Raw genomic sequence first — 25,011 nt, 5'->3', positions numbered from 1 at the left:
TGCTTAAAATATGTAACAGCTGCAATGACCAGACAATTGAAACAGTTAATTCAATAAACATGTTTGTTGCATGCAATAGATGTGACTTGATATATGCAATGCAGTTCCACTGAAGCATTTTCTCTAGTCTAGTGTTTATATGTCAGGTCTAGTGTTTATATGTCAAGTCTACTGTTTATATCAAATACAGTTGCATTATTTAGAGAAAAATACTGAATTTATGCTGACTGTGCATTGCAAAGTGTTTGTGAACAGGTCATGACGTTTTCAAACAGGTTAACTGCTTCAAATAATTGTCAAGTTTTTAAATTTTAATTTTCTATAGAAGGGGGAAATATTTGCCAAAGATTCACTTCACTCTTCAGACTTTAAATACATGCTGTTATCTGTAACTCACATATAGTTTCATAACCTAACACATCACCTTGCTCTGTTCCCTAATTAGATGTTGACAGTGTACAACATGTTGTTTGCAAACAGGATTAAGGTCCTAATGTCTAGTGTTGTTTTAGTAAAAAGTTGTCCTTGAAAATGTTTGGACTCAGTGAAGTTTTTTTTCCCTGTTGTGTTTTCATTATGCCATTTCACTTCGTATTCTAGAATGGAGAATGTTCGTCAGTGTGGAGTAGCACTATGTATCATGTTGGGTTTCTCTATCCTTACCGCATCCATTGGAAGTGCCATAGTGAAAGACAGAGTATCTGGCACAAAACGCTTGCAGCACATCACAGGCCTGGGTTACAAAACTTATTGGCTTTCTAACTTCTGCTGTGATATGGTACGTATCATGTTGGTCAGCATATGTTCAAGTGTAGCATTTTAACTAGTTTGTTATAAACAAGCAAAAGGAGATATGGTCATAAGATGTAAGATTTGATTTGTGCAGAGCAACAGCTCTTGGCTGTCATGTTAACACACATTGGGACACCATTCCTACTGCAATACTGTCAGATAAAATTCTTTAAGGCAGAAATTGTGCTCTTTGTTTTCCAAAGTTGAATTGTAAGGTAAAGCATATATTTGCTTTAGATACCTACGCTACTTTACAAATAAAAGGAAACTGCCTAATCAACCTAGACAGAGAGAATCTTCCACACAGCAGTTCATAGCAGGAGTTTCTGTGCTTTGAGTTGCCACTGGCAAAATCTTTCAGATTATTGGAGAAGCCTGAAGATACTACTCAGCTATTTAAAGGTGTAATTATGTTGTCTGTTGGTGGGTAATATGAGAGATACTCATAACTGGTACCTTTTATTTGTGGCAAGATAGCCAGCATGAAGTATTATTTCTGAATTGAAATACACAAAATGACCTAGATCAGAAATGGGTGAAGTCTCTGTCCTGAATGTTTATTTTTCTCACACTAAGAAATTTCTATTATTGTTAACATTTCGAATAGTATTTCTACATACAGTACATTAACAGATCTGAAAACCTTATTTTCTGAAAATACCACAAAAATGTTCCCCCCCCCCCCCCCCCCCTAAATCTTACCCTTGAATCAAATATAAAGACAGGAATGACACTGAGACCTGACTTCAGCAGGTTAGATTTAGGTCAATATATTTAAATGAAATAGCAATTTCTGTTTGCCTTCTTCAAGTCTGAGAAGTTGATTTTCATTCAAGCCAATAAGCAAAGGTGGTGAAAGAGAATTAACTTTTTCAAGCCACTGCCAGTCCATGGTCACGGATTTTTCATTGGCTCTATAAAGGAGCTGGTTTGGATTTCATTTAAGCACGAATCCCACAAATTATCTTAAAATATATTTTTCAAAGGTGACTCTTAAAAAAAATAAAAGTAAAAATTGTCCATTATAGACATATATATAAGTGTCTGTGTGTGTGTGTATATATGTGTATATATATATATATATATACATAAGGCACACATACATCTCCCTTACTGAAAGATATTTTCATAATTCACTTGTGATGAGTCTTGCTGCAGAATTAGTTGTGTGTCTGGTGGGAATTTGAGATTAGGTCATTCTCTTCTGGAAAAGTGATAGAATTATTATTTTAAAAGAATTAGGGTGCTGTTTGTTGATAGTTCACTTCTCAAAGAAGGTGTTTTGGATTGTGAGACTGGTTTCAGAGACAATAGTGAACAACTGGAGTCAAGTCACCTGGATTATTCAAAAGTAAAAAGATTCCTGGTCTTAGAGAAGGGACATAAACTTTCTGCACCTTGTTTAAGACACTGGGTCGTGAAAGGAAGGGCTGGGATCTAGCATAGGCAACACAAACCTGAACTAGCCTGGTCAGGAACAGTGATTTTTGAAACACGCCCTTTTCTCATTCAGGCTATTCTAAATCTGAAACATTAGACTCTCACCCATGCATGCTTGAAATCAGGATTTTCACACTTGAGCAAGCTTGAAGAGCGAGCACATTTCTCCAAACGTTATTTACTTGGCGAGTCAGTCTTTGCATTCCTTTCTCTGCCATGTCAAATAAGAGGGCTTGGTTAAAAACTCCGTCCTTCATCACTCAGTTTCTCCTTGTGCAGCAAAGTCAACTCCTCATTATTTTCTGCCCATCTTTTCTTTTCAAAATGTTCTCACAAATCCAGCACAGTACTGCATGATCAATCATGATCTGGGAAAGAACAGACGCTGCTTTAAATGCTAATTGTTCTGCAGATCATTTAGGGACACTGAACACATGAATATATGAACTGTCAAATTTGAAATCCCTCTACATATTTTAAATATTGCAGGCTGTGTCCTGTATTATTGGTAGCATAATCTTTACTAGACCTGCAGAAGTATTTGATTTATGAAATTGCTGTCATGAGAATCAGGCCATTCATACTGTATTTATACATGTGAAGTTATTCTTTACTATGTTCAACAAGCAGAAAATGGGTAAGTGCTAAGAAAATTTCATGACAAAGAGAGATGTTTTGATCAGATTAAGCTTGTGTTACCAGAGGGGCAAAATTAAGGTTATTTTATTTGTCCGTGCCTAACTTTTATAACACACCATGCATTCAGGTAAGATTTCTAATAGTAGTTAATGATTAAAGTTTTGGGGTTTTTTTCAGAAAAAAGTCCCAGCTCTGTTGAAATATACTGGGACTCAGATGCTTTGTCACTTCTCTACTGTATTTTTTTAAAATAGATTTAGGTGATCTGAAAGATAAATCTGTGGAGTGGTATATTTGTATATGGCGCTGAATAAGGTACACTGTGAACAGGATGAGAACATTACATCTGTCTACATTTCACTTCATTGCTCTTCTTTTAAAAAAGTATCTGTCTTCCCATTGGCAAAGAAGTGATGCTCTCTGGTTTAATTTTGAACAGGTTTGCATTGTACTTCAGTATGAAAGTTCAATTTTAACAGTAAGAATGTTGTTCTTCTACACTGAATATTTAGCTAGACCTTGATTTGTTGCCTCTATTGCAGCTGCATCTCAGAATCTCAGTTATATTAGAATAAGGTTAAATATTATATAAGCAGAAATGGAGGCTCTGCCCTAATGAGCTCAGCTTCAAGGCACAGAGCAGGCAGACACTGAGAATGGAACTGAACGCAGATTTTCACATCTTGCCATTGCTAGTTGCAAGCAAAACCTGTCTCTCTTGAATACTTAGATATGAATCCCCAATCACATCCTCCCCCCTTAATTATTTGATTACCATTATGTCAAGAGACTAAACAGAGAAAATGCTTTCCCTGCTGTCTAATTGCTGTAACTATTCTAAATATTATATCTGTTCTCATTAAAAGTTGTCATTTTCTTCATCAGCACACATGGTCCTTCATTAAAGTCTCTCTTAAAACTGTATCCTTACTGTTCTCCTATGACTGAAGCACCAATCGGTGAAACTGCTATTTCTGAATCCAAGACTCAGTGTGCACAGTATATTTTGATGTTTTGGAGCAATAGTCCCATATGGACTCATTATCTGGAAGAGTTTGCTTGTTAAATGGATGTATGGGAAAGGTCAATAGAAATGGAATTAAGGGGAATATTCTGTATTTGGATTTTATTTTGTCAGGATGTTTCATGTGTATATGTGTAAGAGGGTCAGTTTCACAGCAAGTGTGGACTATGAAATCTAAGATCTCTTCTGACTAATTCTCCCTAATTTATAGCATAATTATATTGCAAATATGTAAAAGTTAATTTGTAGAGCCCTTCTATGCTAATTAAGTAAGACCGATACAAGATGATCACCAGTTAAGTGCCTTTTTTTCTTCTGTTTCTAGCTGTTTTACATGGTTCCAGTCACCCTGTGTGTTGGTGTTATTAGTGCCTTCCAGCTATCAGCTTTCACTTTCCGTAAGAACTTGGCAGCCACTGTTCTCCTGCTGATACTCTTTGGGTATGTGATTGGAAATGCTACTATGGAATTATAGCTTGTAAGAAACAAACAGAAATCTTTAGACCTGGTTTGCACCTGCTGCTGGATGCATGATTTTCTCTCTTTGGAAATGATTATGATTCAGCAAAAGATAGTGAGAAAACAGGCTGAAACATGAGCTGGAAAGTTCCATGTGGAAGGTGGAGGGAGATTTGCTCATGCATTTTAAAAAAAAATAATAAAAAAACCCTGGAAATGTCTCAGAAAATACTCAGTCTGTATAACAATCATTGCTGTTACAAGAAATTGATTTATGTTATCTTCCAGAAAATGAGGGAATAATAACATAGGTCAGAATTTCTGTGCTTAGCTGTGCAGAATATCATCAAGAAGGTAAGAAAGTGGCTGTCTTTTCTTATGGTTCTACTCACTTTTTGTAATTATGTAATTTTACATAGCTCCAGGAATTTATATTTCCAATAAAAAGTCTATCCCATGTGGAGTACTGGACTGGTTGGAGTACTGTGAGGGAGGAAAGTCCTCCCATATCACCCTCTTGCTTGGTTTCATGTGGAAAAACAGTTATAAAAACTTAAAGTAACTGTTTAAACAGACGATTGATTTCTTTATAGAAATAAGGTTGTTGAGCCCTGGGCTCAATCAAACTAATGTTTTTTCTATTCTGTTCAGTTCTTCCTATCTGCAGTCCCAGGTGATGTGAACGATGCTAAAGATTAATAGCTACAGGATAAGTAGAGGTTTCTTCCTTATCTCAAGCAACTAATTGTTGCTATCTGTGTAGAGGGGAATGCATATCTTATAAGACCGATGTTTAAATAATGAAATATAACTGCTCCATGAGAGAATCACAGGGAAGGAAAGTAGAAAAGACCTTTTGCAAGATCAAGACATGTTCCATTCCAGGATGAGTCTCAGATAAAACACTTTTAAAAAAACCTTACTGTATTTAATCTTGAAACTGTTTTCAAGATCTCATGCTTCCAGCAACTTGTTTTTTGGAAAACTGTTTTAGTGTCTCCATAGCTGGATATATTCTTTGCAATTCCAGCCTAAGCTTATTTGGAGCCATACTTCATAAGTGTCCCTCATCAAACATCTTTTGCAAGCCCAAACAAATAAAGTCTTCTCTTGTAGAAAGGCTTTCCCATTCTCTTGATAAATAGAATTATCTTTTTTTCCTATAACTCCAGTTTGAGCTCATATTTCCTGGATGTGAGTGGCCAGACTAGTATGTAATATTCCAGAGTTCATAATGCCAGAATCTCGCAAATAACTCAGATGAAACATCACACTTTCATCCTCTCTGTATCACTCTTGTCTTTCTTCTTCCCTCTGCACTACCAATTGATTCCTTCAAGTTTATGGCAGAAATTCTTAATAATCTTAGTGCAAAGAATTTACACTATTAAATCTCATCCCTGTGGGGTTTTTTTTTTTTTTTTATTAACTTTACAACTGTTGAATCCATCTTGTAATCCAGTTGCCGTGACCCTAGATAATAGGCATCCACAGAGATGTATAGAGATTTTAGTCAAGCAACAAATGTACTATACAGTACATACTTTTATGTGTGCTGAATTATGTCATGGTTGTAATCCAGCTGGCAGCCAGCACCATGCAGTTATTTGTTCACCCGCCCACCACCTAGAGAATGGGTAAAAGAATTGAAGAGGTAAAGGAAGACTCACAGGTTAAGATAAAAGCAGAGTAATAATTGTAATAAAATAAACCAATAACACTAATAGAAACTATTCTAGAAATGGGTAATGCACAAGATCCCACAATCACAATCCTGGGGACATGGAGAGTTGGAGAGTCCTTGATCTCTTAGCAATAACCATAAACATCAGTGTATTATCAGCATTCTTGTCATACCAAGGCCCATACTGAGTTCAAACCACAGCACTATTCTAGCTACTAAGAAGAAAAATTAACTCTATCCCAGCCGAAACCAGGGAAACTGATGGAGCAGCTCATCCTGAGTACCATCACACAACACACGTGGGAACAACCAGATGATCAGGCCCAGTCAGCATGGATTTATGAAAGGCAGATCCCACTTGACAAACCTGATCTACTTCTATGACAGGGCAACCTGGATGAGGGAAAGGCTGTAGATGTTGTTTGTCTTGACTTTAGTAAGGCCTTTGACACCGTTTCCCACAGCATTCTCCTGGCGAAATTGGCTGCTTGAGGCTTAGATGGGCACACGCTTTGCTGGGTAAAAAACTGGCTGGATGGCTGGACCCAAAGAATTGTGGTGAACGGAGCTAAATCCAGTTGGCGGCCGGTCACGACTAGTGTCCCCCAGGGCTCGGTTTTGGGGCCACTCCTGTTTAACATCTTTATTGATGATCTAGAGGAGGGGATCAAGGGCACCCTCAGTCAGTTTGCAGATGACACCCAGTTGGGTGGGAGTGTTGATCTGCTCGAGGGCAGGGAGGATCTGCAGAGAGACCTGGACAGGCTGGAGCCATGGGCTGAGGCCAACTGGAGGAGTTTCCATAAGGCCAAATGCCGGGGGCTGCCCTTGGGCCACAACAACCCCCAGCAGCGCTACAGGCTTGGGGAGGAGTGGCTGGAGAGCTGCCAGTCAGAGAGGGACCTGGGGGTGTTGATTGACAGCCGGCTGAACAGGAGCCAGCAGTGTGCCCAGGTGGCCAAGAAGGCCAATGGCATCCTGGCTTGTGTCAGCAATAGCGTGGCCAGCAGGGACAGGGAAGGGATCTGACCCCTGTACTCGGCACTGGTGAGGCCGCCCCTCGATTCCTGTGTTCAGTTTTGGGCCCCTCACTACAAAAAAGGACATTGAATGACTCGAGCGTGTCCAGAGAAGGGCAACGAAGCTGGTGCAGGGTCTGGAGCACAGGTCGTACGAGGAGCGGCTGAGGGAACTGGGGGTGTTTAGTCTGGAGAAGAGGAGGCTGAGGGGAGACCTCATCGCCCTCTACAGCTACCTGAAAGGAGGGTGCAGAGAGCTGGGGATGAGCCTCTTTAACCAAGTAATAGGCAATAGGACAAGAGGGAATGGCCTCAAATTGTGCCAGGGAAGGTTTAGAGTAGATATTAGGAAGCATTTCTTTACAGAAGGGGTTGTTAGGCGTTGGAATGGGCTGCCCAGGGAGGTGGTGGAGTCCCCATCCCTGGAGGTGTTTAAGAGTGGGGCTGATGTAGCACTGAGGGATCTGGTGTAGTTGGGAACTGCCAGTGTTAGGTTGATGGTTGGACTGGATGATCTTCAAGGTTTTTTCATAGAATAACAGATGATTCTGTTATTCTATGAAGCCATGACATGCTTTCTATGGTGTGCTTTGGTCTTGCCCACAGTGCAGAACTAAACCTCAGGTGCTAAGAATTATGCTGGCATCATTTTAACCAAATTGTTGGGTTACACTTTGCATATTTCAGAATAAACAAACGTTGACTGAAAAGCTAGACTGTCCTCTAAATTTTTTTTTATTGACTGAATATGCAGCTTAATCACCTCAGCATAATGCCTCATGTACTGCTCAGCTTTGGCTGACATAACAGATATTATAGTGATTTTTAACAAGGGGGTCTATGTATTCAGTGTGTATTAATATGTATTAAAGATAAAGTAACTGTTAGTCGGTAAGCTTAACGTGTCTCAAGGATGCTGATAAATTCCAGTTGCCACTCTTCCTATTCTGCCCTTTACCCAACCTAACTGCACAGTAAATTTGATGAAGCCTATTGTGGTAATTTTATCCTTCCCCAGTACCATGCATGTAATTCTTATTTATTTGCATTCGATAATACATTTTTTCCTTTTCAAATTTTATTTTTCTCTTCAGGGTATACTTGTGCAGCATTTTTGATCTAGAATAAAGATAAAAATAACCTAGTTATATGAAAAAGTTAACCTATGTGCCAGATGTGGGTGTGTTTGAAAGAATAATCAACAGTTTCCTAGTGTGCTACTTTAAAACTGATTTCCTTTAGAAATTTAATGGTCTCTTAACTAAACTGCATTTTTTCCTCTTTTAGCTGATAGCAGAAGTCTTTTATAGTGCAACTGCCTAAGCACTTTTGTTCAAAATGCCCTGTCTTTGATATTTACAAAATAACAAGTTACGGCTGAAGCTGAAGGAAAAGAAAGAGTTAGGACAGAAATGCAGGTGTAGCTGGAAGCTATTTTAAAGGCTGTGTTTGAATATCATGCAGATTTAGTATTCTGAAAGTCTTACTCATTTCTTAGCACCTATAAGCTTACAAATAAAGTTTTGCTTTCATTTACAGGCAAGTAACAACATTCTAAATCATATCTCTTTCTTGAGTTGTTTCCAAGGATGGACTTGTCTTGTATTTATGGTATTGTAATTCAGAGCAAAACTTTAGAACAGTGATTTTGGTATGTTCACAAAGGTGAGAATACATTGTGATTAAGGCTTGGCAACAGGCTGCTGAAAAATATAGTGTGATCTTTAATACTTACAATCTTCATTTGAGACCCAAATATTAAGTAATTTAACATTTATCTTCCTGTAAACTGAGGATAACGTCACTATTACTTCACAGCAGGATTTGAAAGTTTGTTTCTTAAGGTAAAGGATTTTGGCATTCCTAGATGAAATAAGTTCATCTGTAAAGTGATAGATACTGAATTTAAAAGGGACTTTTACGTTTTCTGATCTCAACTATTGTTTAATGCAATGAAGAAGTGAATTCACAGGTTTTTGGATAGTTGCTCTTCCACTGAACTCACTATTAAAGCAATTAGATATACTTATGTTAATATTATATAAGAATTATTTATATATACAACTAAATATATATAGTACATATGTACTTATCATTGTGCAATGGTGTATGCTGATACCTATGTTCCTGAAGTCCACTTGTTTGATAGATATGTCTTGTGCTATGTTACATGGAAAATATATTTCCTTTCATGCTTATCAAATTGCCTGAGCATTTTATTAGTCTGCTTAGACATATGTGACACTTTATAAAAAATATGACTGTTCCATTTTGGATAGGCACCATTTGACTTGCCAGAATGGAGGGCATCTTCCCTCCTCCTTTAAAGATTTGCACTGAAAATGATGTAACTACGGACATTCTGTCTGATCGTCATTGTGCTATGAAGTAATTATGCATTAATTTTTGATGGCTGCTACTCTACTGACAACCCGGTTTAGGCAATAACAATGCTAACATGATCTCTGGCAAACCAGTTCAAGGATTAATGTTCCGTCCTTCCGTCCGTCCTTCCGTCCGTCCCATCAGCATCTATGATTTAAGCTTCAAATATTTGGTTTTAATTCTGTCCCCGTGTAAGAGGGTTTTGCAGTCTTTCAGAATCAGGGTTGTGAGCTTTCTGGAACAAAGTAAATATATGCAGTTGATTTATGCAAAAATTGATCATATCTGTCCATTGCATGGCAGTAACTGTGGTACGTCTATGGGATCATAAGGTAATTTGATAAAGAAAACAAATCCCAGATTTGTGTTTTCTTCTCAATTGATCAAAAGAGTTATTTGCATATCTTAAAGATAAGGAGTAACTATTTTTTTTTTCTAGCATGATAACTGCTTTTTTTTTTTTTTTTTTTTTTCTGGTAAGGCAAAAACCTAATTTATTTGTAGTAATTTTTGTTTTTTAAACTTTCAGATATGCAACTTTACCATGGATGTATCTTGTATCCAGATTCTTCTCAAGTTCAGATGTAGCTTTTGTTTCTTACATCTCCTTAAATTTTGTGTTTGGTCTGTGTACCATGCTGGTGACTCTCTTACCTCGTTTGCTAGCTATAATTTCCAAAGCACAGGTCAGTATAAACCCTCTGCTTTATGTTACTTGTGAAATGTATGCAAACAGGTGTATGCATGTATGTTGATGTAAATATACATGTATATTTATATATATGCACAGAAATAAAAAATTCCATTAGAAAAACAGGTGTTTTAAATATTCATGATTTTTCTGTCCCAGTGTATACTGTATTGCTTGTTACCATCTTGAATTTTAGCTTGCTTATAAACAAACAAACAAAAAAATTGTGCTGTAATAATGGAAAAACAGTGTTAATTGAAACCTTGACATTTTCCAGACCATTAAGTTATAATTGGCACACAATGGGAGCTGTTCTGGTCCATTGAATAGATTATATGCATTGTAAAATGTGTTTGAATAATATTGACATAAGAGATAAGCTGCATATTCCTAGGATCTGTAATGCACTGTATGAATAGTAATATGCATTCTCACTCTCTGTATGTCATTTTCATTAGTCATAATGGTAATTAAGCAATTTGATGGAGTGGAGATCCAGAATGTATATGAATATCTATGCATGTACCAGGCCAAAAAATTGGTGTTTGAAGTAAAATCTGGATTACATGTCACTCAAGTTTGGAGACAGTTTTGGTGTTGACTTGGGTTTAAGCTGGTGATTTAGAATTAAGGGTATTCAAATATTAAAATTTTAAGCAAATAGAGTTTTGTTACTGTCTGTGAACCTCAACTAAAATAGGAATCTCATGGTCCTAGGCAGTCTAAAATACAATCAGAGATGAACCCTGCCCCAAAATAGTTCAAAATACGCTCTTCTGACAGTTCACCTTGAGTGAATTTGAATGCTGTATCTGGCTTTGTAAGTGTGCTTAATATGCTGTTGAAGAAAACTAACCATCTTGGGTTTTTTTTGTCTTCCCCTCCCCCTCCCACTTGCTGAATCTTGATACAGAGTTTTCAGAACATCTATAATATCCTCAAATGGGCATTCATCGTATTCCCACAATTCTGCTTAGGCCAAGGTTTAATAGAACTTTCATACAACCAGATCAAGTTTGACCTGACCAGCAATTTTGGAATAGATTCCTATGTGAGCCCCTTTGAGATGAATTTCCTTGGCTGGATTTTTGTGGAAATGGCCCTGCAGGGAACACTACTTCTTCTTTTACGGCTTTTTCTTCACTGGGATCTCCTCCAGAAATCAAGGTGTGTTAAAATTTTTCTTCTGCCATAGTGGACACTGAACTAATTTTTAGAGAAAGAAAATGCTAGATTCCTTTGAAGACCTCAATGTAAATACTTCTGATAACATGGTGTACCTGAATTAGTGGAAATTGCAGAAAAAATACAAATAGTTGCCGTTTCCCTTGGATTCTGCTGAGATTTGATCACCAAGTTTTAAGGGACTGCAATCGGGAAAATAAACCAGAGTTATCCAGAGTACAGCAATATCCCATTTACCATGAGTCATTTGTTATTATCTTCTGTTTTAGGGGTCAGTGTTCAATTAACAGCATGGAGCGCTCTTCAGAAGATGTTGATGTAGAAATGGAGCGACAGAGACTCTTTTATGGAAGAACTGGTAATGATGTCCTTCTTCTGTACAACCTCAGGAAATGTTTTGGAGGCTTCAGTAAGAACACCACTGCTGTGGAAAGCATAAGCTTGGGAATACGGAGAGGAGAGGTAAAGAGGTCTTTGTTTTCCTTTCAGAAAATAACACTTCATTCTGAGAAATTGTTCAGATGTGTGTCTACAATCATGTTCAGGATGTCTACAATCAAAGATCTGTAGATAGCAGCAGAAAAATTTCAATCATAGGAATTTCTGAAAACCAATAACTGGACAAAAGCAGGAGCTCTGGTGGTGTTTAAGAAGAAACTGTTCACTTATTTTTGGGTTACAAATTCATCAGAGTCTTAGTTTTTTCTTCTTGCTTATCTTTATCAAGTTACTGTTTTATAGGCTAACATAAAAAGCAAGTAGGTAGCATAGCAGTTCAATGTCTAAAGAGAAAGCAAATACATAGCTCAATTGTAAACTGTGGACTAAATCCTGAATTTGTCACCAAGGCAAACTTGTAGTTCCCATGCTGTAATCATCACAGTATATTTTAATGTAGCATATAATATAATAATATATTATGTTAAGAAACTGAAATTTAGCACTGAATATAGTAACCCTAAAGATTTCAGAACAGCATTTATTTGTTTTTTGTTTTGTTTTTTTTTTTTTATTTCATACTTTGATGCTTTTGGGAATTGAGGATATTAATTTCAAAAATACTGATAAGGAAAAGATTTTTCTTGGTTGCTAATAGCAGATTGGAAGATATGAGAAAATAATAAGTGGCAGCTCAGGTTCACTGATGAAAAGAATGCTGTTGGTGATTAAAGCCTCTTTATCAACAAGAAGGCTCATGAAACAAGTATTTTAAAAGTTATGAAGTGCTATATGTAGAATTAGTATGTCCCCTCCTAGCTTAAGCGTATATTCATTGCCACTAGAGGCCTGAAATAACTGTTCAGAGTCAGTGTGTGTCTTGGATTTCTGGTGTTTATTTACTTGTACAGAGTGAAGCAGCTCATGAGAAACTGAGAAATACTGACTCTGCAGACTGGTAGTCAGGAGTCTCAAATAGTACTAGAGATCCTCAGATTCAAATCTAGCATTTACTAATAATATGGATAAATAATGCATTTAGTTACTGTGCAGGGTTTTAAGTGGAGGGCTAGAATCCTAAGTCAGTCACTTTTAGGAATTGGGGGGTAATCAAAACAATATATAGAGATTTTTTAAAAAACATTTCCCATGGGAAAGGGAATTTGCACATACAGTATATCCATATACAGATATATGATAGGAAATATGGAGGGGAGAAACTGTTGAAGAATTAATACTTATTTCTTTCAGCATAGCAGATTGATCGCTTTTTCTCTTTTTTAAAATTTTTATCTCTATTAGTGTTTTGGACTCCTGGGAACAAATGGAGCTGGGAAAAGCACAACATTTAAGATGCTGACTGGAGATATCATCCCATCTGCAGGACGTGCTGTTATCAGGACTCCTACAGGGTAAGTAACACAGGGTTTGATCAGAATAGTGCTAATTGATAATGCCAATGATCAAAGACTCAGCACGTCTTCAGTGCTTTATACTGTACTCTAAGGACCTGTTTTCTTCCCTTTTAAATGTATATTGCTTTATTGCTGTTAAGTCTCTGCAGGAAAGCATTTTAGCATTATTTAATTCAGTCTGACAGCTTTGTTAATTGAGAATAAACTTGTCTGGTAGCAAAAGAGTAGGGTCTAGGAAGCTTTAAAACACAGTCTTTTAAAATTGTAACGAGAATCTTAGAGTGTATCCAGATGCATGGACATATATTTTCCCCATTCTAGTGTTGCACTGAAAGGTTTCCAGGCTTAGGCTGATGAGCAGTGCTTCAAGTGGATAATTTAAAAATGTTTCTCAACACTTGTGTCCTTCAGAGTCATTAATTAATTACTCGATCAATACGCTATGTAATTAGGATACGAGGTTAGTGCTGGTGATACTGAGGCTAACTTTGATGGAGTGATAAGTGAATAATGGACCTTTTGTGTTAGATGTAACCAACATTTACCACTTTTCCCAGCAAAATTGGAGGGGAAGTGAAGTTATGTTTTATTCAGGCCAAAGTAAGATCTGTAAAATATATATTACACACCTATACATAAATGTATTCTGGGCCTATTAACAATTTTAAGACTTCTGTTTTCCTAAATGATGTCTATTTCAGAAAATGGGCTTTGGAGGACAAGGGAGGGGTTTAATTCAGAAAAACTTTAAATAAAGCATTTTGGAATTTCCAAAATGACAAATTGGATTTCTTTGGTTTAGGAATTAAATACTTTCACAGATCAGTATTTGCTCACTTTTTACAAAGATAATGATCAGCAGATTTAACTTAGAAACGTGAGTAGTTTTCGTCATTGCACAATTCAGTTTTCTGGAAAGTTTATACTTCTTTTGAAACGGACACCATCACAACTACCAAACATGAAATTACTTGTGTGTTTTGTTTTATTTTTTTTCATTATCTTTCATAACAACTTTTTTTTTTGTTTTTTTTCCCCCAAGAGATTCAGTGTAAAAATAATCTGATAAAAAAGAACTCCTAAAATGACCATCAAATAATTCTTAATGATGAAAAAGAAATGACTAAAGAGATTTTGGAAAAATTATTCTTAAGAGAATAATAAATGATATGAGTGAGGTTTTACAATGGTTATAGAGGCTTTTAGATTAATGTTTTAATTTATAATTTCCCAGAGCGGAAGACAAAAGTTTTAAGATGTTAAGCAACAATAACAAAAGTGATTTAAAATTAAGTGAAAATGAACATTTTGTGTTCTTTGGAACTGATGGAATGCTTTGTACCAGGATATTGTGGAGGTCAGAGGTTTAGCATCAGTCTGAAGCAGATGTGAGATTTACTGAAATAAAATAATCTGTAATATTTTTTTATAAATTATGGCCCTCAAGGCAGTATTTCAGGTCCCAGATTTTGTTTAGATTTTGAGGGGTATTTTTCTACAGATTTTAATGAGACTTGCCTTTGGTTCCACCTGTGCATTCATGAATTAGATATGGCTTTCCCTGTACAACGTGTACCATATCTATATTTGGGCAAATGGTTTGATCTGGTGTGACAATTTCAAAATTTTAATATCGACTTGAAAGCAAATATAAAATTGTTAGAATATATTTCATCATCATGTGTATTGGCACTTACATAATGTTTATTGACTACATGACTTATTTTATCAGAACCCCTAAAGATAACTTTCAAAAAAATCACAAAACTATTTAACAATGCCTGTGTTCCTTTTACTAGACCTGTTGTACCTATGTATGTACCTATGTATGCATGTACCTATGGCCAGACAAATAAAAATTCTTCTGAGGTCAACTTTAGTATGCTACTGGCATTTAACAATAATTGAATGCTTTCCCTGCACATCATGTGTGCTACTTTCATTTTTGCCACTGTGTTTCATAAACCCAACATGAAATCTTAATTTAAGATGCAGTGTTATTTACTATATAGTAAAATATAGATAATGAAATTTGACACATTGAATGGGTTTGAGAGAAAACCTTGTACATTTGCATTTAAGTGTCCAAAATACCCCTGACAACATTAATTATAACCATATATTATGATGGTGTCAATCCAGGTTATGGATTTTTATGTGTCTGAAGTGAGGGTAAAACCTATATTCCCAAGCTTTCAAAACTCATCCCTAACTTGAGAAGGACTTCAAGCAAGAGCTGCAGTTGCATAGTAGCTAAACTTGGGGAGAGAAGCAATTTCAAGGCTGGAAAAAAAAGTTTTTTGTTACTCCTGACTTTGTTTCTTGCTTCATATTTTGGCAACGGTTGTTAAACAGATCATGGTGCATTATGTTCCTGTACTACAGAAAATCTCTAGGGAGCAAATTTGTTGACTCTTACATAGATAAGAATATAAAAACAACAGGGTCTGGAGAACCCTTCCTCAACAGTTGAATGACTAAAGTTACTCATCCCAGGGACTGTTAGGTGAATTGATTTGTTTTGTCACCTGAGATTAATGGAGGAAAAAGGATATCAGGGTAAGAAATCTCCTTTCCTTACTCCAGTAGTGTGCTCTAAAGCCTGGTATGCCTGGCACAGAGGAAGAGAGGATAGTTAGCTGAAGAAAGCAGTTGCTGGTTACAGCTGCAGACCATTTGCTGGTCAGCAGATCTAGACTTCTTTCCTTAAAATCTATATCATGAAGCAGCTTCCATAGAGACATCACCTCTGATAGCCATTCCTGATGAATAATTTGGGCCGCAGCTTAGGTGCAAATCCCACCTCTGTTGGATTTGACTGGGAAAAAAAACAATTTTTGTTCTCTGCGACCCTGAAAGGACAGGATACTGTAATCTGATGGATGCTTCATAATGCATTCTTCATGATTAAATAATGAAATGAATATGCAAAATTATTATTATAAATATTGGAGAACCTAACTGATGTAACTCCATGCAGAGAATTCTTAATTCATAGCAGCTCCTGTTTCCTTGAATAACTGCTTGAAAGTTTCTAGTTTTAAAAAACAAACAAACCCAAATAAAACCATATGTCCATTTTCCTGATTGCTAATTTATTTGTTTCACTGAATTTAAAATCAATTCTGAAATGTCTCTTTGAGGCAAGTGCACTGAAAACAGCCTTGAATTTTACAGAACATCTTTTGCACCTTTGGGCAACACAGGGGACTAGAAACGGAATATGAGCTTTTTCAAAAGTGCATGTTGAATTGCAAAGCAGAATTTTGTGAAGTTCAACATGAACCATCTTGGAGATGTGTGGGGTTATATAGAAAGAGCCTCACACATTGATAATCAAGTTGTATTCAGGGAACTCCTGCTAGATTCTCAAAGAAAATAAGAAAATATGTACTTCTGAGTGGCAGCTACCTTTTCAGCAGGACAGAAGAGCAGATTCACAACATCTTCAAGTACTTCTGAAAGATTTGTTGGCCTCTAGGTTGGTTGGTTGTTGAATGTTTAATACCACAAAAAAAAAAAAAAAAAAAGGCAGCTTATTCCTAAGAATCCAAGAGAAAACTGTCTGTTTTCATAAAAAAAGCTTAGAAAAATACATAAAAACTAGATGTAACAGTTTTCAATTTTACTGAGATTCATAAGAAGGGGTGTTATTAAGTATGAATGTTTGGAAGATGTGGAAATAAAAGACTGATTCTGAAGTACCATCAGCCCCTCTCGTAAAGGGTAGAAATATTAAAAGCAAAAAGGAAAATTATTAGAAAGGAGAGTATTTTCATACAATTTACTTACCTGTATTTATAAACTATGGTGCTATAAGACATTAGGACTCTGACTGGCTTTTGAACAACATCCACACAAAGGAGTATTCAAGTTTAAATATGTATAATCGTTAACTGCATGGTCTGCTTGTCATTTAGATTTTTTTGCATTCCCTATAGCACAGCTGTTCCTCTTTAAGAGTACAAATGGACTCAAATTAGCTTATGTTTAGCTCTACTGCCATAACTAGATTGCCACCAGTGTGTGAGCTGACTAAATTAAAGCTAGTGTATAAAACTGTAAACATTTCTGTAGTTACTTTTTCTGTCAAATAGCTTGAAGTAAGATCTGTATTAAATATGTAATAAGAAAAACTGACACTTAACAAAGTGGTAAAACGAAGGAGAACAAAGTGAGTCCTCATAGTCTTTGAATCTCTGCTGGACTGATGTATCAGCAGATATTGTACGTTTTTATGTTATTTTTTGAAGTGTACGTTGGCCATTCTTTGTTTTCTTCCCCTTTCCACAGTTGTGTCTAAACTTTCTTCAGTGACTCTGTCATAAAGCCTTCCTTAACTGAGGAGGACTAAACACAGCTTGGAAGAGAAAGTGTCATGTCAAGATCAATGTAAAATAATGAATTAATGTGACTAGTGGTTTGTTTGGCTTTTTTGGTGCTCTCTGTTTTGCAGTCTTTGCCATTGTAGTTTGTTAATAGAGTTGACTTTAAGTGCATATTTAGAGCAAAGTCTTGCTTGTAGTGGGGTGCACAGAGGAAGAAATAGATAAGCTGGGTGTCAACTCTTTCATAAGTTGCCCCACTGAGGCCTGAAGCATTTGGCAGTCTTACTCATGTAATTAATTTATCTCCTATGAATTTCCATCTTCCTTCTGCATGGAGATCCTCCAAGACAGCAACTCCCTAACCTACTTGAATTAAGTGTCAGTCATCTCAGCTGTTGAATTACAAAGTCATAGGGCCAAATAACTGCTTTCCAAAGAGGAAAAAGTAAAATATTTCTTTCTAGCTAGAACGTGGACTCTTTTGATAGTTATGATATTCAGCTTGATAAATAATTAAAAATGTATTTCAAATAGCTTTACTTGAAAGGCAGAATAAATTTAGATCAACATAATGGCTGAGATAGCTGTTGTTACACTGTATATCAGTATAATTAGTTTAATTATAACTAAGCTATAGTTACATTAATTATATTTTAACCTTGATTTTTTTATAATGCTAATTGAGCATTAGTATGCACTGAATTGAATGTGTAGTTAAGAGTACAATAGAATGTCTAACTACTTTTGCAATTTGTAAATTTATATTTCATTTTGACTAATTAATGGAATTTATCTCTCTGCAGAAGCCATTGTAAGTACCATATATATCACTGCCTTTATTTTAACTGCATGCAAAAACTGCAGAAAAAGCACACAAAAGTAAAGCTGCCCTGGTTTTGGGTGAGATAGAGTTAATTTTCTTCCTAGTAGCTGGTACAGTGCTGTGTTTTGAATTTAGTGTGAGAATAATGTTGGTAACACACCGATGTTTTAGTTGTTGCTAAGTAGTGCTTATCCTAAATAAAGGATTTTTCAGTTTCCCATGCTCTGCCAGGAAGCTGGTGCACAAGAAGCTGTGAGGGAGCATGGCCCGGACAGCTGACCTGAACTAGCCAAAGGGATGTTCCATGTCACAGGACGACATGCTCAGTATATAAACTGGGGGGAGCTGGGTGGGGCGGGGCTTATCGCTGCTTGGGCATCAGTCAGTGGGTGGTGAGCTACTGCACTCTGTATCAGTTGTCTTTTCTTGAGTTTTGTTTCTTTCTCTTTTTGTTATCTTCCTTTTAATTACAATTATTATTATAATATTTTAGTTTAGTTATTAAAATTTTCTTACATAAACTAGCTAGTTTTACTTTTTTTACGATTCCCTTCCCCTCTGGGGAGGGGGAGGAATGAGCAAGCAGCTGTGTAGTGCTTTAGTTGCTGTCTGGGGTTAAGCCACAACAGAAACAAAGCACACAGCGGAGTCAGTAGTGAAACAGTTTTTCCAAAAACAGCCATAAGGCTGATATCAAGGGTACTAAGCTGTCTCTGGAAACTTGAAACTGAGGTGTACCTTTGAATGTCAGCCCACAGATACCTATAAGCTATATTGACAGTAACCACTGTAACAAATAAGAACGAAAACTAGTCTCTGCAATAACCAGCCTAGTATTCTGGAAACTACAGATCCAGTTCAGGCAGGAGAAGGCAACAGGTTTTGTCCAAGATCAGTCTCACTTGTTCCAGTGTTTTGGTTTCTTTTCAGTGCCAGCAAAGTCTTTCTGACTGGTGTGCCCCATGCCACCCCAATGTAGCTTTCAGGGCTAGAATCAGATTTCATGGGTTTCTTTCAAAGCATGAAAGAAATGAATTGATGTAAAAGGCCTTAAAATGATCAGTGAAAGAACAACTTTGAATCAAAAATTTTATTCACTCAGAGTCTAGTTTTTTATCCTCAGTATCTTGCAAGTCTGGAAAGTTTCTTTCAATAGTACAAAATTCTGTAAAATGAGCACTCCAAACTTATGGAAGCCTACTTGAGTCCTGGATTTTTTCAGGATGATTTGCACCAAAGTATCATAATTCTCACTGTATAAATGGAGACCAAAGCACTTGGAAAGTGATGGAATATAATATCTTCAAGTGCTAAACTGTGCTATTTTTCTTGAGGATGCCATACGTTCTGTTGATCTTTTCCAAAAGTGTACTAAAAATACATTTTTGCAACTTTAATTTTTTTGTTTAACATATAAAATTTTCTGGACATGTTCTGTTTGTTTCACCTGTGGCAACTGTTCTGTTTTGAAGGAAAATTAAAAAGTAAGTGGAAGTATTGACTGAGCATAGCAACATAGTCTAAAAATGTTAGAAAGGAGAAACCTCATGTTCAATGTTAGTTCTACATCTTAACTTGATCAGGATATCGAACCAAAATTACTAGGAGAATTTAAAGGTAACAATTACTAAGTGCTTTTATAATGATAAAAAAAGTCCTGCCTTAGTGCAAAAGTCTGTTTTCCTGTCTATAGTTTTTAGATATTATGTTGGAATTCATTGTGTCTACTATGGACAAAAAGGCTGAGAGGGCTTGGAATCTGTACTTGTATGTTCTTTCTTTATAAAATGAGCTGATTTTTAATTCTTGTATGTCCTGCAAACTCATGAAGTTAAATAAGGCCAAGTGCAAGGTCCTGCACATGGGTTGAGGCAATTCCAAGCACAAATACAGGCTGGTCAAGGAGTGGATTGAGAGCAGCCCTCCGGAGAAGGACTTGAGAGTAGTAGTGGATGGAAAACTGAACATGGGCCAGCAGTGTGTGCTTACAGCCCAGAAAGCCAACTGTATCCTGGGCTGCATCAAGAGAAGCGTGGCCAGCGTATTGAGGGAGGAGATTCTCCCCCTCTGCTCTCATGAGACCCCACCTGTAGTTCTCTGTCCAGCTCTGGGGCTTCCAACATAAGAAGGACATGGACCTACTTGAGCAGGTCCAGAGGAGGGCCACGAGGATGATCAGGGGGCTGGAGCACCTCCCTTGTGAGGACAGGCTGAGAGAGTTGGGGTTGTTCAGCCTGGAGAAGAGCAGGCTCTGGGGAGACCTTATGGCAGCCTTCCAGTACTTAAAGGGGGCTACAGGAAAGATGGGGAGGGACTCTTTAACAGGGAGTGTAGTGATAGGACAAGGGGTAATGGTTTTAAACTGAAGAATGATAGATTTAGATTAGATCTAAGGAAGAAATTCTTTCCTGTGAGGGTGGTGAGACACTGGAAGAGGTTGCCCAGAGAAGCTGTGGCTGCCCCCTCCCTGGCAGTGTTCCAGGCCAGGTTGGACGGGGCTTTGAGCAACCTGATCCAGTGGAAGGTGTCCCTGCCCATGGCAGGGGGGTTGGAACTAGATGATCTTTAAGGTCCCTTCCAAGCCAAACCATTCTATGATTCTGTAATAAGAATGACCTAATACTAGCATACCTTTAATACAATGTCAGAAAACAATCATCTGTTTTTCTCTAGCTTGAGAAAAAAATGAGCATTTTGCTGCATGCTAATCTATATTTCAGAAAATATTAAGAAAAAATATTTCCAGTTTGATTTTGATATGAAGATGTTTGTTAAGGGAGAAGAGGATTATAATTAGTTCAATGAATGGCATCAGATTTTTTTTTTTTTAAATGGGAAAAGCATTTACAGTATATCATTTAGTGAAAAGGTTTTCTGGTATCATGCCATCACGACTTGAAATGTTCATTTAATTTAGACTCATGAAAATAAAATCTGAGATATTAACTGAATTTCACAGAAAATCAGTTTCCAAAGATGAGGGCAGTTTTGTAAGATATGTTCTATAATTAAAAATTATGATCTGTTTTTCTTTCATCTATCAGTATTCAGAAAAATTTAGGACCTGGCTAAACAAAACTGAAGGTTGATATCCAGCTTTTTTGATATGGAAATCTACTTAGTTATATTGCTGGGGGAAGAATAGGCATTACCAAAATAGTCTCAATGAAAAACCAGAATCCTCATAAGGTTGTGGTTTTTTTTTTGTTTTGTTTTGTTTTCTGCTCAGGTTGTTTTCTGCTTTGACAGATACAGAGATGTAAAAAATTAGGTTCATGTGTTCTTTAGTGAATACATTAGGATCTCTTTATCAATGGGAACTCTTTAAGTGTTCACGGTTAGCACTAATGGATAAAATTAAAAGATTTATATCCTTAAATCCTTAAGGATATCCTTAAATATAAGGACGAAACTGAGTAAGAACATGAAATGATCTATTCTCACTGTACTCTTCCTTTATGAAAGCTAAAGGTCAGTGGGTGGGATATTGTTCATCTAAGACTGTGTGCTTTACAGGAGGCACAGCACTAAAATCAGATGTATACAATTAGAACTGGGGATGCTGATGTGTTTTTATTTCCTGATGCAAACTGAGTAAGTATTGTCTAATATAGTTCTTGCTAAAGAACATTAAATGTCTGTTTTTTTGCAGCCGTGCATTATTTATTGTTCTTCATGGTATGGACCCATTCCAGACTAGATGTTTCTATCCAGCTACAGGGTTTTTTCTGAGTAAATGTCCCTGAAATTGCCCCTGAGTGTGATTTGTTCTCTTGTGACTGAACTTGGCATATTACCAAAAGCCCAGACTCTTGTTTCTCCAAAGACAGCAGCTGCACCAATAGGAAACTCTGTTAGTGTGTCTGAATTTTCCTAGTAAAGCAAACCTTAGACATGTCTCTGTGTTCAGCAGCATCTAGACAGTATTTCACTGTGGATAGTGTTTCACTATTTGGAGTTCATTAAATAAGGAATCCACTGTTTCTGACAGACTGTGCAAAAAGATAAACATTAATAATTCGTATCTTATGGTAAAGATGACCTTAAAAATAATTTAATTTGATTTAGGTACGGCTGGAAACTGAGCTGGTAAAAATTCTTTATAAACTTTATTTAAAATAACCTGTAAGTGGGTATAAATTGATGAGGATGCACTTTGGTATTCTCTTTCCCCGATTACCCCTTTTCTTTTTTGCTAAGTCTTGTCCAGAGAGATGTCTACAGTCAGTTAACTTCCTTGGCACCATCCAAACCTCCAATGATACTAAAATTTTACATCTTTGCCATTAAGAGCAAAGGACCATTCTAATTAGTCCCCAGCAAGGTTTGTCATAATCATGATGATATACTTTTTGATAGCTTTAAAATATATTGCGATGCTGTGGTTCATTATGTACAATGCAGAATTTGTGTTTTCTTTTTCTCCTCAGACTCTTGAATATGTTAACAAGAGATACATATTTACATTTTTACTAGTGTTGGTATTGTAGATCCTGCATTTAATACATTTACTTTGTGTCTAAATGATTAATCATATCTTTGGTTTTCTTCTTAACCAGAAGTGTAGAAAAGCACTAAGGGGAAAACCATTCTGTTATGCAGATCCTTTTAAAAACTTTTTTCTTTCAAAGTTTAGATTTTTTTTTTTATTAGTAAGTATCTTAATTTTGACAGGTCTTTTCTGTATGTGTAAATCAGCATCACTGAATGTTGAATTAGATGTTGGAATAAATAGGAAAGATTTAGTGTCATTATGTGTAATGAGACACCCTTGCAATCAAGCTTGCTTCTTAGCAATGAATGTAATTTCAAGTAATGTTGTACAGCTAAAAAGTGATGGCATAAGTCTCTTATATCAGGATCATTTTATATTTTTTTCTCTATTGTCTTTTAACCAACTAAGTTTTAATATTCTGTGTTTTGTTTTACTCCTGTTTAGAGAATGTATGCATGTGTATGTGTTTGCACAGACACACAAAGACCACACAGCAACATTACCCTCCCTCTCTCTTAAGTACTGCCCCTTTAATATTAAATGTGATACACCCAGTATGGCTTTGAAATGTGTCTCCTTAGAGCAGGGTCTCCCCAAGAGATAAGGGAGGTAAACCTGGTGGGAATTAATTTTTCATAGATCTGTCTACCTTCTGTGTTGATCTGTTCACCTTGACACACACCTCGTTAGCATAGCAACGCATAGGTGGCAGTGCTCATCTGAGAGGGACAAAAAGCATGCATTGCGTGTAGGTGGTACGATGGTAAGTGATCATCGAGAAAGATTCATACTCATTTACCTATGCAGCTGAGGGAAAGTATGTTTATCTTGAAGACTCTCTATCCTAAGGGGTTTTTTATACATCATTCAAGTCTTTTGCTTTTGCTTTAAACAGGTCTGAAATGGATATACTGTCTGCTAGCTCTGAAGGCGTTCTCATCGGCTACTGTCCACAGCAAGATGCCCTGGATGAACTTTTAACGGGTTGGGAGCATCTTTATTATTACTGCACGCTGCGTGGAATTCCAAAACAGGATATCTGTAAGGTAATTGTTCAGAACAGATTTGCAGGGGGAGGTGAAGCAAGGTTGGGCTGTGAGTTTATAAAATATTTGTATGTTTTCTACATGAGACCATATCTGATATGTCATCTTAAAAGCTTTAGTAATAAGATTTTTCATTACTACTACTTTATTCAAACAATATGGACCTTTTTTTTGTGTCTGTTATTCCAGTTCAAAACACAATAATGTCACTGAGGATAGAAAAATAACAGTAACACAAATGAAATCTCAGGCACAAAAACTCTAAAGGAAAGGAAATTTATGAATGGCTCAACACTATTATCACACTTAGAGAACTGAGAGGCAACACCATGTGTTCTGAGTCACGCACCTCTGAAAAACTCTTTTCAGAGATGGGATTAAACTCTGAAGGAATTAAACATTCTTGAATGATTATATAAATAGACCAAACATCTGAGTGCTAAGATGGCAGCTGTCAGCACTCTGCTAGTAAATGTCTTAAACTTCACAAGTTGGTGACTGCATTTAAACAGTCTGTTGGGAACAGTCCTTAAAATATTCCAGCTGCCATACCAGGCCTGGGGTTGTCCAAGGAGAGCAGGCCAAAGCAGTGTTAGAAAGTGCTCTAAGAGTTTACTAGCATAGATGATGATAATATCTGGGAATGTTACCAAGAGGTTTTGAATTTAAAGATACAAATGTAGCTGTGCCTGACCAGCAAGCAAGTGCTCCTTTTCTGGAATGAGGCAATCAGTCAGCCAATACCAGAAATTAGGTACCAAATGGACATAGTGTAAAATGTGGGACGTTTCTCTGTCTCTGCAGATGGAAGTTTCTGATCTGACCTTTTTTTCTATCCACCCAGCATTTTCCTGACTATTTCTTCAGGGTCCGCTAAGTGGTTTACAGTCAATTCCTTGTCCGTAGATGAATCACAGAATCACAGGATCATCTAGGTTGGAAAGGACCCTGGAGATCATCTAGTCCAACCGTTCGCCTAGCACAGTTCCCACATACAGCATATGCTTAAGATCTAAATCGACCCAACTCTTAAACACCTCCAGGGATGGGGACTCCACCACCTCCCTGGGCAGCCCATTCCACCTCCTAACAACCTGTTCTGTAAAGAAATACTTCCTAATATCTAGTCTGAACTTTCCCTGGAGAAA

The 25,011-nt window shown here is 36.8% G+C and overlaps 1 protein-coding gene across 3 annotated transcripts in view; it reads left to right on the top strand.

Moving 5' to 3' along the window:
• The window catches only part of ABCA13 (ATP binding cassette subfamily A member 13), a 202,990-nt gene that overhangs the window by 144,520 nt on the left and 33,459 nt on the right, over positions 1-25,011 (top strand). For all 3 annotated transcript variants that reach the window (XM_074899474.1, XM_074899475.1, XM_074899472.1), the window contains 7 exons: positions 601-778; positions 4,221-4,336; positions 9,972-10,128; positions 11,047-11,300; positions 11,588-11,780; positions 13,059-13,168; positions 23,713-23,863. In XM_074899474.1, the coding sequence (XP_074755575.1) occupies positions 601-778; positions 4,221-4,336; positions 9,972-10,128; positions 11,047-11,300; positions 11,588-11,780; positions 13,059-13,168; positions 23,713-23,863 (1,159 nt within the window). The remainder of the gene's footprint in view (positions 1-600; positions 779-4,220; positions 4,337-9,971; positions 10,129-11,046; positions 11,301-11,587; positions 11,781-13,058; positions 13,169-23,712; positions 23,864-25,011) is intronic.

The sequence above is a fragment of the Athene noctua genome, chromosome 2 (genome assembly GCF_965140245.1).
Source record: "Athene noctua chromosome 2, bAthNoc1.hap1.1, whole genome shotgun sequence".
Classification (NCBI taxonomy): Eukaryota; Metazoa; Chordata; class Aves; order Strigiformes; family Strigidae; genus Athene; species Athene noctua.
The sequence above is the reverse complement of the archived record's forward strand: the minus strand, read 5'-3'. Positions and strand labels throughout refer to the sequence as shown.